General features: G+C 51.4%; 2 protein-coding genes across 2 annotated transcripts; one reads left to right on the top strand and one right to left on the bottom strand.

The window, feature by feature from the left end:
• Window positions 1-258: 258 nt before the first annotated feature.
• Window positions 259-5,337, top strand: AUEXF2481DRAFT_66055 (uncharacterized protein; the record flags this gene model as incomplete). Its single annotated transcript, XM_013487791.1, has 8 exons — window positions 259-3,211; window positions 3,261-3,421; window positions 3,479-3,582; window positions 3,711-3,740; window positions 3,798-3,835; window positions 3,888-4,805; window positions 4,857-5,017; window positions 5,080-5,337. 8 exons carry the CDS (start codon window positions 259-261, stop codon window positions 5,335-5,337), a joined length of 4,623 nt encoding a protein of 1,540 aa, XP_013343245.1.
• An 8,959-nt stretch (window positions 5,338-14,296) lies between these two features.
• On the bottom strand, window positions 14,297-15,410 carry AUEXF2481DRAFT_243500 (uncharacterized protein). The gene is made up of 3 exons (XM_013487850.1): window positions 14,733-15,410; window positions 14,571-14,669; window positions 14,297-14,494 (listed from the first exon to the last, which is right to left on the bottom strand). The coding sequence occupies exons 1-3, from the start codon at window positions 15,160-15,162 to the stop codon at window positions 14,379-14,381; spliced, it is 645 nt and encodes a 214-aa protein (XP_013343304.1). The 5' UTR covers window positions 15,163-15,410; the 3' UTR covers window positions 14,297-14,378.
• Window positions 15,411-15,628: the final 218 nt, after the last annotated feature.

Raw genomic sequence — 15,628 nt, 5'->3', positions numbered from 1 at the left:
CGTAAGTGGTGACACGTACACATTCACTGTGAAGTGATGCTCATGGTGAATCTTATCAAGAAACATGGAGATAACGGCGTTTCCGGATGGATCGCGTAGCCAAGCTTTCGAACGGTTCCTGAGTGGAGCCAGTAATCGTCACCAACAGAAGATCGATACGACTCGGACGGCAGATTGCAGCAGCAGCCTTCTTTCCTCTCTCCATCCACCGGCTGACGTGCCTCTGTATCGCCATCACACGACACCCATCGAGCACCAATGCGCGACTCGACTGAATACCAGACGGTGTTCCAGTCGACAGTCGGCTTGCATTACCTCGGCGTCTCGAGCCACCCGGCCCACCGTCAGCCATTATGCCGCAATGTTGAAGGATGGGGCCCCATCAGTCCTTTTCGCTATGACTTTACGCCCTGCTTTCTCGATGTCTGGATCGCTTCCGTCTCTGCGTTCGGTCTCATCTTCGGAGCTGGTGCAATCTACTATCTGCTGAAGAAATGCAGTCCCCAGCCCGTAAAGCAAGATTGGCACTTCTACACCAAATTGTCTGTCCTCGCCGCCCTCGCTGCCACCACAGTTCTTCAGGCCATCTTTCAGATCGCAAACTTTGGCAGCGTCTGGGCTGGCGACTTCCGCTTCTGGGCCACCGTCCTAAATCTCGCATCCATCGGCCTCATCTTCTACATTCAGTACCTTGAACATTGGCGATCTCGCCAACCCAATGGAGTCGTCTTGGTCTTCTGGTTGTTGCTCCTCATTGCCTATGCCGTCAAAATGCGTTCGCTCGTATCGCAACAGCTATACCGTACCGAGCTCCCGTACTTCGTCTCCTTTGCCGTCAGTGTCGCCTTGGCCGCTCTTGAATTCGGTCTCGAATGGCTCGTGCCGAAACGTCTCAGTGACTATGACGCACTTGGGGACGAGGATGAATGCCCTATGGAGTATGCCAACATCTTTTCGATCCTCACTTTCGCCTGGATGACACCGATGATGAAGTACGGTTACAAGAACTTCTTGACTCAGGACGAGCTATGGAACCTTCGCAAAAGAGACACAACCGCTGCAACCACTCAGGCCTTCAACGATGCCTGGGAGCAAGAGCTGGAAAAGAAGAAGCCAAGCCTTTGGATCGCTCTGGCTCGTGGCTTCGGCGGTCCGTACATTCGTGGTGCCATGATCAAGACCATTTCAGATGTCTTGGCCTTTGTTCAGCCTCAACTTTTGCGTCTCTTGATCTCTTTCATTGCCTCTTACAAGACCGATACGCCTCAGCCGCCTATTCGTGGTGCTGCCATTGCTCTTTCCATGTTCGCCGTGTCAATCTCACAGACACTCGCATTGCATCAATACTTCCAAAGAGCCTTTGAGACTGGCATGCGTATTCGCTCATCACTGACTGCCGCCATCTATCACAAGTCGATGCGTCTCTCAAACGAGGGTCGATCTGCAAAGTCCACGGGTGATATCGTCAATTACATGGCCGTTGATACCCAACGTCTGCAAGACCTTGCTCAATATGGTATGCAGTTGTGGTCAGCACCCTTCCAAATCACGCTATGTATGATTTCACTCTATCAGCTCGTAGGCGTGAGCATGTTCGCTGGTGTTGGTGCCATGATTGCAATGATTCCTATCAACGGCGTTATTGCGCGCATTTCGAAGAACCTCCAGAAGAAGCAGATGAAGAACAAGGATTCAAGAACCCGTCTTATGACCGAGATTCTTAGCAACATGAAATCCATCAAGCTCTATGCCTGGACCACTGCTTTCATGAACAAGCTCAACTACATTCGCAATGACTTGGAGCTCAACACTCTTCGCAAGATCGGCGCTTCTATGGCCCTAGCCAACTTCACCTGGTCGACTACTCCTTTCTTTGTCTCTTGCTCAACTTTTGCAGTGTTCGTCCTTACTGGTAACCAAGCGCTCACGACAGACATCGTGTTCCCTGCTTTGACGCTCTTTAATCTTCTCACGTTCCCATTGGCAATTCTACCCATGGTTATTACATCCATCATCGAGGCAAGCGTCGCAGTCAACCGTCTGACAGACTTTTTCATTGCACCCGAGTTGCAGCGCGACGCAGTGCTGAAGTACGAGGCTGTAGCCGAACGTGGCGAGGAGTCGGTCCGTATTCGCGACGCCACATTCACTTGGAACAGCAATGACACTCGCAATGCCCTTGAGAATATCTCTTTTTCCGCACACAAAGGTGAGCTCTCTTGCGTGGTTGGTCGTGTTGGAGCCGGAAAATCTTCTTTCCTACAGACTCTTCTCGGCGACCTCTACAAGATCAAGGGTGAGGTCGTTCTACGTGGAAAGGTAGCCTATGTTGCCCAATCTCCTTGGGTCATGAATGCCAGTGTCCGAGAGAACATCGTCTTTGGTTACCGTTGGGATCCCCACTTCTACGAAAAGACCGTCCAAGCTTGCGCTCTGAAGGAAGATTTCGCGTCCCTGCCAGATGGTGACCAAACCGAAGTTGGCGAACGTGGTATCTCTTTGTCCGGCGGACAGAAAGCTCGCCTGACTCTGGCTAGAGCAGTCTACGCTAGAGCAGATGTGTACCTTCTTGACGATGTCCTTTCCGCTGTTGACCAGCATGTTGGAAGACATCTGATTGACAACGTCCTGGGTCCCAATGGTCTCCTCAGCGGAAGAACCAGAATCTTGGCCACGAATTCTCTTCCCGTCTTGATGGAAGCCAACTATATTGTTCTCTTACGTGAAGGTCGCATACTCGAACGTGGAACCTACGAACAACTCATGGCCATGAAGGGAGAGATTTCACAACTCATCAAGACTGCCAGTAATGAGGAGTCTCAGGCCGAGTCCCAGAGCGATTCGCTCGACAGCGATGACTCCGCCACTGTCTCCGAGACTGATCCGAACTCTGTCCAGCCCGAGTTGGAGATTACGCAAGCCGAGGAAGGTGAGACTGAACTTGCACCAATCAACACTGGTGGCGGTCGTCCAGCCCGTAGAGCAAGTGGGCTCTCCTTACGTCGTGCAAGTACTGCTAGTTTCGCTGGACCTCGTGGTAAACTTACAGATGAGGAAGGTACTGTCGGCCTCAAAAGCAAGCAAAACAAAGAATTCTCCGAGCAAGGCAAGGTGAAATGGTCTGTTTACTCCGAGTACGCCAAGACTAGCAATCTGGTTGCCGTAGCCATCTATCTCATTACCTTGGTTGGAGCTCAGACTGCTCAAATCGGTGAGTATAGATCAGTGTACGCCAACATCCATGTCTAATTTTTCCACAGGTGGCAGTATCTGGTTGAAGAACTGGTCCGAGATTAACGGCAGGTATGGTGGCAATCCTCATGTAGGAAAGTACATCGGCATCTACTTTGCCTTTGGTATCGGCTCCGCTTCCCTGGTTGTTGTGCAAACGCTCATCTTGTGGATCTTCTGCTCTATTGAGGTAAGATGCATCAAACATGCGTCCCGGGCCGTCACGCTAATGCTTCATCTTCTGCAGGCATCGCGTAAGCTCCATGAAAGAATGGCCTATGCTATCTTCAGGTCACCCATGACCTTCTTTGAGACTACCCCCGCCGGACGAATCTTGAACCGCTTTTCGAGGTAAGTGGCTTCGTCATGTCCCTGCATGCTGTCGATGTCGTGTAACGGTTTAAGTGCCGAGATTCACGACATCGCACGTGCACTTTCCCAATTACCGGATTTCATGTGCTGATGCCATATCTTCATAGTGACATATACCGTATCGATGAGGTCTTGGCGTAAGTGTTTGACGTGTGTCAGAGTCGTGATATCAGTGTGCTGACCTGATTCGTTAGTCGTACTTTCAACATGCTTTTTGTCAATTCGGCACGAGGTATGTTGTGATCCGATGCAAATGACTTGTGTATCTTGGCTGACATCTCTAGCTTTATTCACTTTGGTCGTCATCTCCATGTCAACGCCAATTTTCATCGCTCTGATTGTGCCGTTGGGCGGCGTCTACCTATACATCCAGCGCTACTATCTCAGAACCTCGCGTGAACTCAAGCGCCTGGACAGTATCAGCCGTAGTCCTGTATATGCTCACTTCCAGGAATCTCTGAGTGGCATTAGCACAATTCGCGCCTACCAGCAAAGTAAGCGCTTTGCAATGGAGAACGAATGGCGTGTCGATGCAAACCTCAGAGCATACTTCCCTTCCATCAACGCGAACCGCTGGTTGGCAGTTCGCCTTGAGTTTATCGGCTCTGTCATCATTCTTGCTGCCGCCGGCTTCGCTGTCATCTCGGTTTCCACCGGAAGTGGTCTTACCGCCGGTATCGTTGGTTTGTCCATGTCATACGCCTTGCAGATCACCCAGTCGCTCAATTGGATTGTACGACAGACGGTCGAGGTGGAAACCAACATTGTCTCGGTCGAACGCGTTTTGGAGTATGCCCGCCTACCCAGCGAAGCACCCGAAATCATCTCAAAGCACAGGCCGCCAGTGAGCTGGCCCTCCAAGGGTGCAGTCTCGTTCAACAACTACAGCACCAGATATCGTGAGGGCTTGGACTTGGTTCTGAAGAATGTCAACCTAAGCATCAAATCGCATGAGAAGATTGGTGTTGTAGGTAGAACAGGTGCCGGAAAGAGTTCCTTGACTCTTGCTTTGTTCCGCATCATAGAGCCCACAGAAGGCGATATCACCATTGATGATTTGAGCACTAGCTCCATTGGTTTGTTGGATTTGAGAAGAAGACTTGCCATTATCCCACAGGATGCTGCCCTCTTTGAAGGAACCATTCGCGACAATTTGGACCCAGGCCATGTCCATGACGACACCGAACTCTGGAGCGCCCTTGGTATGTTGATCCCCCTCTACGTGTCACTCTTCTTGCTAACGAACTGGTCAGATCATGCACGACTGAGGGATCACGTGTCGAGCATGTCTGGAGGACTCGACGCTCAGATTCACGAAGGTGGTTCCAACCTGAGCCAAGGCCAGCGTCAACTTGTCAGTTTGGCGCGTGCGCTGCTAACGCCGAGCAACATTTTGGTGCTTGATGAAGCAACTGTAAGTTTCAGGTCATCTTCTTTGTCGCTCAAATTTCAAGTTGCTGATTTGTTTCATTCCAGGCCGCTGTTGATGTGGAGACGGATGCATTGTTGCAAACGACACTTAGAAGCAACATGTTCAAGGATCGAACGATCATCACGATTGCACACCGCATCAACACGATCCTCGACAGTGATCGCATTGTTGTACTCGATCATGGACGTGTGGCTGAGTTTGACACACCTTCCGAACTCGTCAAGAGAAAGGGTCTTTTTTATGAATTGGTACGGGAAGCCGGACTACTTGGAAGTGTTGATGCTAGTAATGCAGCAGAATAGTTGGTGAGCTTGCATATGGACTGGTTACACACATACAACGATAACTGCCTATGCAGTAAGAGAATTGACAGCTGTTATGTATCTGTCACGTCGACTGTCCGATACCAGCCTCCGTGTCACCTTCGGAGTTCTTGTTTCGAAATTCCATGTCGGTCTTTTGCTTATTATTGTTGGGGCACTCGACATTGTCTTCACAGACGCTCATGCCAGAAGCCATATTGATGGCGCCGTAATTCCTGCAAGGAAGTGTTAACCGGGCGGCTCCCGAGATGAGTTACACATCTTGGAAGATGCGTATATACTGTAAAGGACAAGGGCACACGGCTGTGGCCCGACCCGCAGAGCTTGAGCTGGGCAAGCAGAGAAAAGTCTGAAACATCTCACCCAAGAATCGTTTAGACGCTGGTCTTCTCGAGAGATGCAGATGATAGATCTCTCGACAGAACCGGGATCGATCGGTAGTGATTCCCAAAACGGCATGGCTTTGGTGGAGTGTGCATCCCGGGGCGGCGCGGCTTATGGGGTCTGCCGTCCAGGGTCTGGAGGAATTCAACCGGCCATCTTCATGCTGTACGACCATGCACTGAGCAAACATCAATTTCCCGGAATTACTGCTGTCTCTCAACGACAGATCGAGGCTTGAGCCAGATCCAGGCGGGGAAAAAGTACACAGCCGGAACTTGTTCTGCAGATCGGGGCTGGCGGCTTGAAGACGGCGTGCATCTTCGCATCGATGAAAAGGGGACCAAGCGTGACGAGGGCAAAGCGATTCGCTTGCGTTACCCAATCTATGGTGGAATCAACATCAGAATATCATTGTGGATGATCTAGAGTGCAATGCAGAGTGCAGCTCTCTGTCTCGCAGAATGGCATCCAGGGTAAGTATTCGAACCAGACTGATGGAATTGGGATCTGTCGTTTTGTTATATTTTCTGGTTGAATATCAAGTCGTCGGAGCCGCCCTTTTGTGAATGTTGTATCCGTCTTTCCTTGTTTGCCTTTTCTGACGTTTCTCTGTTTTGCTCCTTCTGGAATCACTCCTCCTGTCGGCAAACAAGGCAAGTGTGACAGCTTGTGCTGTAACGCCGCGTGAAGACACACGCACACCGAGGTCAGCCTTCAATTTGCCTGAACCCCGCACCAGATCGTGGCATTTTCAGCCTATCGTTTCGGTTAGTAGACACTTTTCTTGTGCTCCATCTTCTACTTGTTGCGCCTATCAAGTGTCATTGTCTGGTGGCGTTGACGAGCCTCGGGGTGTCCGACTTCTCCCAAATAGACCCCCCTCTGTCTCACGTCTTGTTTTGCAAGTTTTCGTCACATTTCTTGTCTCCACCTTTGTTCCGATCTCGAAAGAAACTGCCCGTCTCGCTCCCCTCTGACTCTGACTGACCAGTTGTAGTCAAACAAGCTCACGCGCGACACGCGCTAAAGCCAACCATTTGGCAGTTTTGGCCGCACGAGGGTGAGCTTAATCCACTCCCGAGATCATCACTTGGGGCTCCCGCTAACGTCCGTTTTGACTTTTTGTTAGTTGCGGAGAAAACTGATCCGTCCCTTGCATCTCTCTACAGGGATCAAGCTCTTTAATATTAGAACATCTCGTTGCAAGAGCTCAGAGATGGTTTTGAGTTCTCAGTCAAGGTATAATCGGAATGCTGGCGGAGTTGGTAAGCAGTTGAGCAAACCATCGGCTCACGGCGTTTCTGTAAGCAGCTCTTTCTTGACCCTGTCTTGTTTTATGCCACTAATTGTTACAGTTTCGCTCTAGAAATGGGCCTGTGTTATGGTCTTCACCTCCACCAGATCAAGTACTCACACTGGACCAGTCAGCAGACGGTGCACTAGATTTCGACGGACTTTCCGCAGCGAACAAGCAGAAATATGTTGCCAACCGGTTGCCTAGCCTGCCTCCGCATGTGCTCGATAGTTTCTACCATGAGTGCATTAAAAATGAATCCTCGTCGTCATTCTCGATCTCTGAGCAAGTCTTGAATCCTCGAGCAGCGAGTATGTTTCTTGAGTAGACTCTGCCACAATGTCTGTATCTGACGTGCCATTAGGGATTTTGCAGATTGAACAAGGACTAGAAACGCATCGTGCCAACATACCACAGGTTGCATCGAAGCGAAAGGCAGCCGCTTCAGGAGATTCTTCCGATGAAGAAGATGACGAGAATTGGGGTAATCATGGTAACATGCAGATCACACTACACATCGCCAACCCGGATGAAGTTGTTCACTTTTTGAAGATGCGTTTTACTCAGATCCAGCAACTGGCAACCAAAGTCATCGCCAAAGCATGGATCAAAGCCATTTGTCCAAAGAAGCAGGCCAATTTTCCATATGTCGACAGTAACCCTAGAGCAGATCAGGCTCAAAAGCGTCGCCGACCACGACACGACGGCCCACCTAGAATCCCACTGTTTTGGCCTAATATCTCATTGTGCCGCCACAAAGAGCCTGACCACACTAGGAAGACTGGTGCGTTGCGACGAATGATGATCTGACATTGCTTAGCTAATGTTGTCGCAGAACGAACCCACCTTTTGGTCCATCTGCTCAGGCTACATTGGACCGAGCAGGATTGGCTGGAATCTAACGGTCATGGCTCTGAAGTCCCTCAGAAGATCAAGGATCAAAACTGGGTCGGCTTTCTGAAGGACTCATTCCCAATCAGCAAATTAGATGAGGTTCAAGGTAGCAATCCAGACAAGGCAGCCATGCGAAGGAGGTACCTCAACCAGATTTACAGAGTCGCCGAAGATGAGCAGATGATGCGGCGCAGAGTGGGTATGTTATTCCAAGCCACACGTTCAAATGTTCCAATACTGACCAGCCACAGGTCCCGATGACCAGAAGAGAACTTATACTGCTGGCGCTGGTTGGGTTCCTGCGGGCTCACAGGCCTTGGGGTCCTCAAGCCAGAGTGACCGAGTGGATAGTGAGGACGAAGAAGATTCACCTGCCATGAACTCATCCACAATGGCGCGCTCAAACTCGCGTACAGAGAACTTTGCGGCATCACCAGAGCCTGAGGAGCAAGCAGTTGACTCTGGCTCCACATCTGCATACTCTGGAGCAGAGGTTGTCAAGGAAACCAAGGTTGAGCAGATGCCTTTCAGCGGGTTTGTTCCGATGGATGACATCGTGATCACTGGCCCTGGCCATGGTACAGATTTGAAGTTCGATCCAGCAGATGAGACTATGACAGTACCACTTGGAACAGTACCGTCCGGTCGTGTTGGTTGTATGGACTATTATGGGTCCTCATGGGCCGGCAACACTGCTTTGGCGCAAAGAGCACCTGATGTGTATCAGCAACATCCATATGCTCCAGCGGCTGTACCATGGTATGGGACCCGGCAAGATCAACTCAACAACTGCCAGCCGTCAGTAAGTGTCAGCAATCAACCCTGGCATGACTACCGTCATGAATTCAGCCCATTCCAGACTCCAGCGCTTCACAACACACCGGCGGACCAAAGAACGTTCCACCAAGACGCTGAGTTTGGAACAACGCACCATATGACCATGTCAGCCCCCTTTGCACAACCGACGGTGATAGCAGCCAACAATCAACAAGCGGTGTACCAAGAGAGCGGGGCACGTTATGTTCATGAGCCTTTCGAGCAAAACAGCCAGTCCGGATACGTGGGTACACAGCACCAAGGCGTGTACAACGGATGGCTTGGATGAAGAAAGGAGCGACAACGATGACGACAAGCACGACAGCAACGAGAGTGACGATTTTGATGAAATTGCATGCAGGTTTTGGACGGACCAGCGAGGCGAACATGTCAGAAGATGGTAATTTCTTGAGAGAGTTGAAGTCGGTGTTTTCGCATTTCTTCCGAAACGAATTTCCTTGTGTTGGCGGTGTGACTGAATATCGTGGTATAGGAGTGATGATTAGTAGGCAACACGGATAACGAGAAATGTCAAAAGGGCAGCGCCCATAGCAGCAGCAGATAGCCGATTAATACGAAGGCAGCGCAGGTTCACCTAGTCCGAGTGTGGTGATGTGCTAACAGCGAAGTGAGTCTCGTGTCTGCAGTGCAAGTGGAGTGAGTGAGTGGACTCGTGGATGAGGGAAGCACATGCAAAAAGTAGTCTTGGCAATGACATGGGGGTGCCGTTTGCGGAGCTTTTGGTATCCCAAGTCGCAAGCAGCATCTAAAAGCAGCCGCGCAATTGGAAGGGTGCGTGTCGTAAAGAGAAGCGGCAGTCGACGCCCCATGCTCTGGCAAGCACATCAACACAAAAGCGACCAGCATGTCGTCCGTCAGGGGTGGTAGAGGAGGCAGCAACCGCGGTCGCGGCGCATCACCATTCGGAGCCCCAGCTGGTCCAAAGACAACAACGCGTTCGCCCTTCGCTCCACGCGCCAGAGGAAACAACCAAGTCCGCTTCAACGCTCCGACCAGAGGCTCGAGTGAAAGAGGAGGCAGAGGAGCCTCGCCCCGTGGAGGAGGTCGTGGACGCGGAAAGCCACCACCTGCGCCAACACCGTCACCTTTCACTGCGCCGCCTGTACAAGCACATGCGAGCAATGTCTCGCCCAGCTCTTCATTCGCCGACCGCTGGCAGGCTGTACGATACATCCCAACATCATATACTTGACACTCTCTGACGCACCGTGCAGCTCAAGAAGCAGCGCGAACAAGACCGCGCCTACGCCATCAAACAAGGCTTTCTAGCAGATCCCGACAAACCGCGCACATTGGCCGAAGCCATCACCCCCGTAGGAACATGTCCAGACATGTGTCCAGAGCACGAACGTGTCGAGCGCGTCGTGCAGAAAGATGTATGGGGCCCGGAGCTCGACGATCAGGGTGCTCCGGCCGAGCATTGCATGGTGAAGAAGTTCAGACGCGCTGCTGCTGGTGTCGACGAACAACTACCCTCAGACCTGCGCCCTCCAAGCACCCTCAAGCGAACCGTCGATTATCTGTTCGATGACATTGTCGCCAATGCCGCTTCACTCGGCAGTGTACACCACTTTGTCTGGGATCGGACCCGCGCCATTCGCAACGACTTCTCTATCCAACAAATCACAAAACCTGCCGACGTCCAGATTGCCATCGAGTGCTACGAGCGCATTGCGCGATTCCACATCTTGTCACTACATCAACTCGCCCTTCCAGACAAGCCTTACGACAAGTACGATTGGTATCAGGAGCGAGAACAGCTGGATCGCACGCTTTTGTCTCTGATGCAATACTATGACGATTCAAGAGGACGCTTGGAGTGCAAGAACGAGGCCGAGTTCCGCGCATACCTCATCATCTTCCAGGCTCAGGACCCTACCCCGGATCTGGACGAAAGAGTGAATACCTGGCCCGTCTCCGTCAAGTCTGATAGACGCGTAAGGGTTGCTCTCGATCTCAACTCGGCTGCTTCCAATATTCTGGATCCTCAAGGCCCTTTGAAGCCCCGCGCTGCTTATCCCGTCGCACGCGAAGACTGGGCTCACTTTTTCGACCTTGTCCGTTCACAAAAAGTCTCCTATCTCATGGCCTGTGTTTCGGAAATTTACTTCAAGTTGGTGCGGCGCATCGCTTTGAATGCTATCTGGCGAGGTTTCAAGGGTCAGGTCTACGAATTCACCTTGTCTTTGACGACCCACATTCTAGGCTTTGATCAAGTCGAACAAACAGAGACTTTCTGCCAGCACTTCGGCTTTGTCTTCAAAGCTTCTACTTCCGGACCAGAAAAATGCCTGGATCTGGATTCGGTCAAGGGCAAGACCTTTCCAGTCGAGAGCCCTGGTCTGGACCATCAAACTTTTTCCGATAGTGTTGTCGAAGTGAAACGAATGGGTCGCAACTTCTCTGCTGTGATAGGTGGTTATTCGGTAGCAGAAGCGCACACCTGCGGTTTCATTGATGAGAACTACGACAGCCAGATGGAAGACGAGATGGAGGATCAACCGGAAGAAAACCAAATCGAAGAAGGCGAGGATTCCTTGTTTGTTCCCATGGAACTCCCGAAGACAACCATCCCAGCATCGCCCTTTGCGAGCGCTAAACCGCAAGAACAAGTTCAGCCAGCATCAATCTTCTCCCAGCCCAAGCCAACACTCTCGGCCTTTGGCCAGCCTTCGGCGTCGAGCGCTTTCGGTTTCGGAAAACCATCTGTCAGTCCCACACCTTCAGCTGCACCTATATCCACCACAGCGCCTCAAGGCCCTTCCATCTTTAGTCGACCGAGTGGTGGTGGCAACGCTTTCTCAAATCCATTTGCTCTCAATCAGTCCGCCAACACCTCCGACAACACCGCCAGTATGAAGCAAAGCCCCGAGGCATCTAACAGCATTTCTCTGTTCCCGAAACCTGCTTCCAATGACGAGAAAATTCAGCTGAAACCTCCACCCACGCAAATCGAAATACCACTTTCTCGGATTTTCGTGCCCAGCCCCGCTCTTGGAACAAACCCTGCCTCAATGACCAGTCAGCAAACTTCCACTGGATCACCATCTGTCTTCCAAGCCCCTCCGTCTACAGAACCACCAAAGTCCTTGTTCAACTTCTCCTCTCTTCCTCAGACAACTGCATCACCTTCGCAATCGACTTCAGCAATATCAAAGAATCCATTCAGTCTCACCCCTGTAGAGAGTGCACCAGTGCAAACACAGCAATCAACTGAACCTGCACAGACTTTTGCCTCTCCGTTCAACACCATCGCCTCTGTATCTGAAGAAGCGCCTGCCTTCCCCTCAATACAGTCTGCTTCCATAACAGCTCACGACACTTTCAAGGTCGCAGAGAGCACCGCATCCGCCCTCGGCTCAAAACCTTCGCAATTCGGTTTCGGCCAGTCCACGCAACCCAAGAAGCCAAGTCCACTCTCACAATCCTTTTCTCAGGAGAACAAAGTCGAAAGTCCGATATATAAAGCTTCCACGCTTCGGCAGCCATCTGATGAGTTGGTACCGCAAACCCCTGTTGTCCCACCCCCAAAGCCCGCAAGAACTCAAGATGAGATCCTCGAACAGCTAGCTCGAGAGGTCGTTCTGGATGCTGATAGAGGGCTGGTGAGACAATTTGTTGAATACCATGCTCGCCAAACAGTCATGGAAGTCTATGACGAGCTATATATGGACAGCATCCGAGAACTTGCAGACACGTTCAGGAGAGAGACGCTTTCTTACAGGTTTGGCAAAAGATGGCGCGAGATTTGTTGGCGACGGAGACTTGCTAGACAAGGGCGGGAACGCCGAAAACGCGCTAAGAAAGACCAAAGTGCGCGTGAGCTGAAGAGGAAGCTCGCGGCTGAGAAAGACGCTGTCGAAGACTTTTTAAAGTCCACAAATTCGACGGTTCGCTTCGCCGCCAGTCTTCAAAGTCCGAATGCTGGTCAAGCAGGTCAGAGAGGTCATACCGAGAGGGAAACAGATTCGAGAACAACAAGCCAATTACACGAAAACAAGAGATTGAAGAGCTTGGACAACCTCGAATTGGAGACACCTAGGAAGCAACCAGCTGCAACTCCACGTTCCAACTTCCTCGGATTCAGCATGCTTGGTTCCCAAAATCGGCCTGCAATCTCTAGCACGCCTTCTCGATCCAATTATTTCCGCCTGAAGGCCTTAGGTATCAACCCTGGAGAAGAAACGAATAACACAAGTCTAGCCAGGAAGCGGTTGAGAGAGGACAGCGAAGAAGCCCAAGCAGAAGTCCGTCCGCCAAGCAAGAAGTCTCAAACGCCGCCGTCAACAATAAAAGCGCAGCCTTTGATTTCACTTGCTATAGAACGGTCTGCCAACAAGCCTCTAGGGGGCATACCAGCAGGCACTGGATCACTTTCAAAGGCGCGACAAGAAGATGAAGAGCTCTTTGCTCGAGCGCGAGCAGCCAGACAGGCCTTGGCAGATTCTGGCGCTTGGTACCGATCTGAAGTGCAAAAAGACGATTCGAGACGCAAGGAAGAATCTGTTAGGTCACTAACATCGCCATCTATGGAACGCGCTCGTGAACTCGCACGCCTTCGGTCAGCGAAGGCCGGGGCTTCATCACCTGATGTACCTGCCTATCGATTGAGAGAAAGTCGTTTCGTGCCACGAGCTCAGTACAATTTGGCGATTGAGAAGGCCAAACAGAAGATTGAAGCCAGATCAAGAAGTCAATCCCGTCTCTCGACGCCAGGAGCCACGCAGTCTCCTAGCCATCCAGCTGGAAAGAGATTACACACTGCCAAAACTCAAGCATATCCTTTTGCTTCCCTGGATGGACAACTTGACACTCAAACAACAGACAGCATGGCTCAACTTGCAGATTTGCATAAAGTTCCCGAGAACAACGCATGGCAGTACGAGCCTTCTTTCTTTACCGATACCATCGACCCAGCGCTGTCTGAACGTGACGTCAGCGGACAAGATGCTAATGGATACGAGAATGGTCTCGAGAGCCTTGCTCAGTACGCCGTCGATCAGTATGTCGATCTAGGGTCAGATGGCGGTACGGAAGATCAGGAAAATATTCAAGGCTCAGACGAAAGCTCATTAGAGGTCGATGATCTGGTCGACCCGACGGTATTCGCCGATAGTGATGAAGACAGTGTGGTGGCTGACGACGACGAAGAAGAAGCTGATGATGAAGGCGAAGATTATGTTGGAGGTTGCGCTCAGAATCCCGAAGAATTCGAGGATGAAGAAGGCTTCGACGAAGAAGACTCGGAAGTCTTAGAAGAAGAAGAAGAAGAAGAAGAAGAAGACTCGGAGGCCGTTGAAGAAGAAGAGTACGACGACGAGGAAGAGGAGGAAGAAGAAGACTCGGATGTCGATCCGTCAAGTGTCAACAGCTTTTCTGCTGACAATGCCAACAACATCAAGGCAGGGACGGGCACAGCGGATGATGCCTTTGAGCTCAGCGACTGATGGCCGGGCACCGGGCAGGAAGTCGAGATATTCTGTGGAACATGATACCAATTGACTGAATACACATGAAGTTCCAACAAACCCGCCTCTTCTTGACTTGATCCTGGATAGATGAATAAGCTCAAGAGTCTTGATAGAGACGATAAACACAGCAAAGAGGGGCACTAGACACGACCGTGATTCTCGACCAACAGTGCCTTCATGTAATCGCTAGGCTCGTATTTCCATTGCTCTTCCATCAGTGTCTTGCCCACAGAGTCTCGTAGCCTTGACATGATTTCTGCTTTTGGTCTCTCGAGCTCTGTCATGATGATAGTGGTCAGCCGAGTGAAACAGAAACCATGGTTGATACTTACCATTGTCATCCCATCTTTTGCTGTGTCTTCCGCCAGCAGCAGTTCCAGACGCCCAGTACTCTTGCACGAGAGCTGTCAGACGTCGTTGATCTTCAAGATCTGTTGTGTTTGACGCGGATTAGTCTGTGATGTTGACTTGTCATGGAAACCGGAAACCATTACCTTCTTCATCTGCGCCATTGATCTGCTCTCCTAGAGCAGGAACTTCGTGTAGATAGTGACCCCTTTCGTCTCTTAGCACCATATCCCTTGTCGGATCAGGCTCATTTCCATCGTCCGGCTCGATTGTTGTTTCGGTGGCAGCCCTCGGCCGTCGGGTCCGGGTCGCCCTGCCAGCAGCTGCTGCACGCCTGCTTAACCTGTCTTCCGCATCATCCGAGTCTTCGAGGACAAGTTCATTCAGATGCATCGGAGGTGGATTAGTGGTAGTGGGTCGTCGTGAGAGTGTAGGCGCAAAGAGGTTGCGTGCGGCCGAGTTGGCGCGCAAGGCATGGCCTCCGGAAGCATGTGTTGGATGGAGCAAGTGGCTGGTGGCGCGTGATGTGGGACGACGCGGCGCATCATTGAAGGGATCGTGAGGACGAGGTGGCATACTGGTGACTATGGTAAGAGAGGGTGGGGACGCAAGAAGATTGATTTGGATGAAATGGGTGGTCTCAATGGCACAGGGATCTAGTTTGAAGCAAGAAGGGATTCATGGTTCAGGGTGCTTGGCAGGAGCGAGAGAGTTGTCAGGTTATGTGAGCATGTGTGACAGATGAAGGCAGACAAGTCTCTGGGGAGGAAGGAGGTTTGGATGTCTTCGCAGGAGGGGCAGTCGCACCGGCAGTGCCAAGACGACCAATCTGGCAGTCAGCCCCCGATTGTAGCGACCAAAAGCTAAACGTAGCTGCAGCGAGAACAGGCAGCCCCTGGGAGTCTCTTTGTTTGAGCGTTGAGTCTGCTTTTCTTCTGCCGCACTCTGTTTCACGACCCGGCAATCACACGAGTCTAGGAGCGTCGAGCCGGAGCCATCTTTCTTCCTGGCCATTGTCCGCCATGCGCTAGCCTGGACAACA

The sequence above is a fragment of the Aureobasidium subglaciale genome (assembly GCF_000721755.1).
Source record: "Aureobasidium subglaciale EXF-2481 unplaced genomic scaffold scaffold_12, whole genome shotgun sequence".
In the NCBI taxonomy this organism is placed as follows: domain Eukaryota; kingdom Fungi; phylum Ascomycota; class Dothideomycetes; order Dothideales; family Saccotheciaceae; genus Aureobasidium; species Aureobasidium subglaciale.
This window is presented reverse-complemented; position numbering and strand designations above follow the sequence as displayed.

Coding starts and splice junctions, on each gene's coding strand:
- AUEXF2481DRAFT_243500 (XM_013487850.1), bottom strand. CDS start 15,162: ATGCCACCTCGTCCTCACGATCCCTTCAATGATGCGCCGCGTCGTCCC. Junction 14,670..14,732: donor CAATGGCGCAGATGAAGAAG/GTAATGGTTTCC, acceptor CAAACACAACAG/ATCTTGAAGATCAACGACGT. Junction 14,495..14,570: donor CAAAAGATGGGATGACAATG/GTAAGTATCAAC, acceptor GACCAAAAGCAG/AAATCATGTCAAGGCTACGA.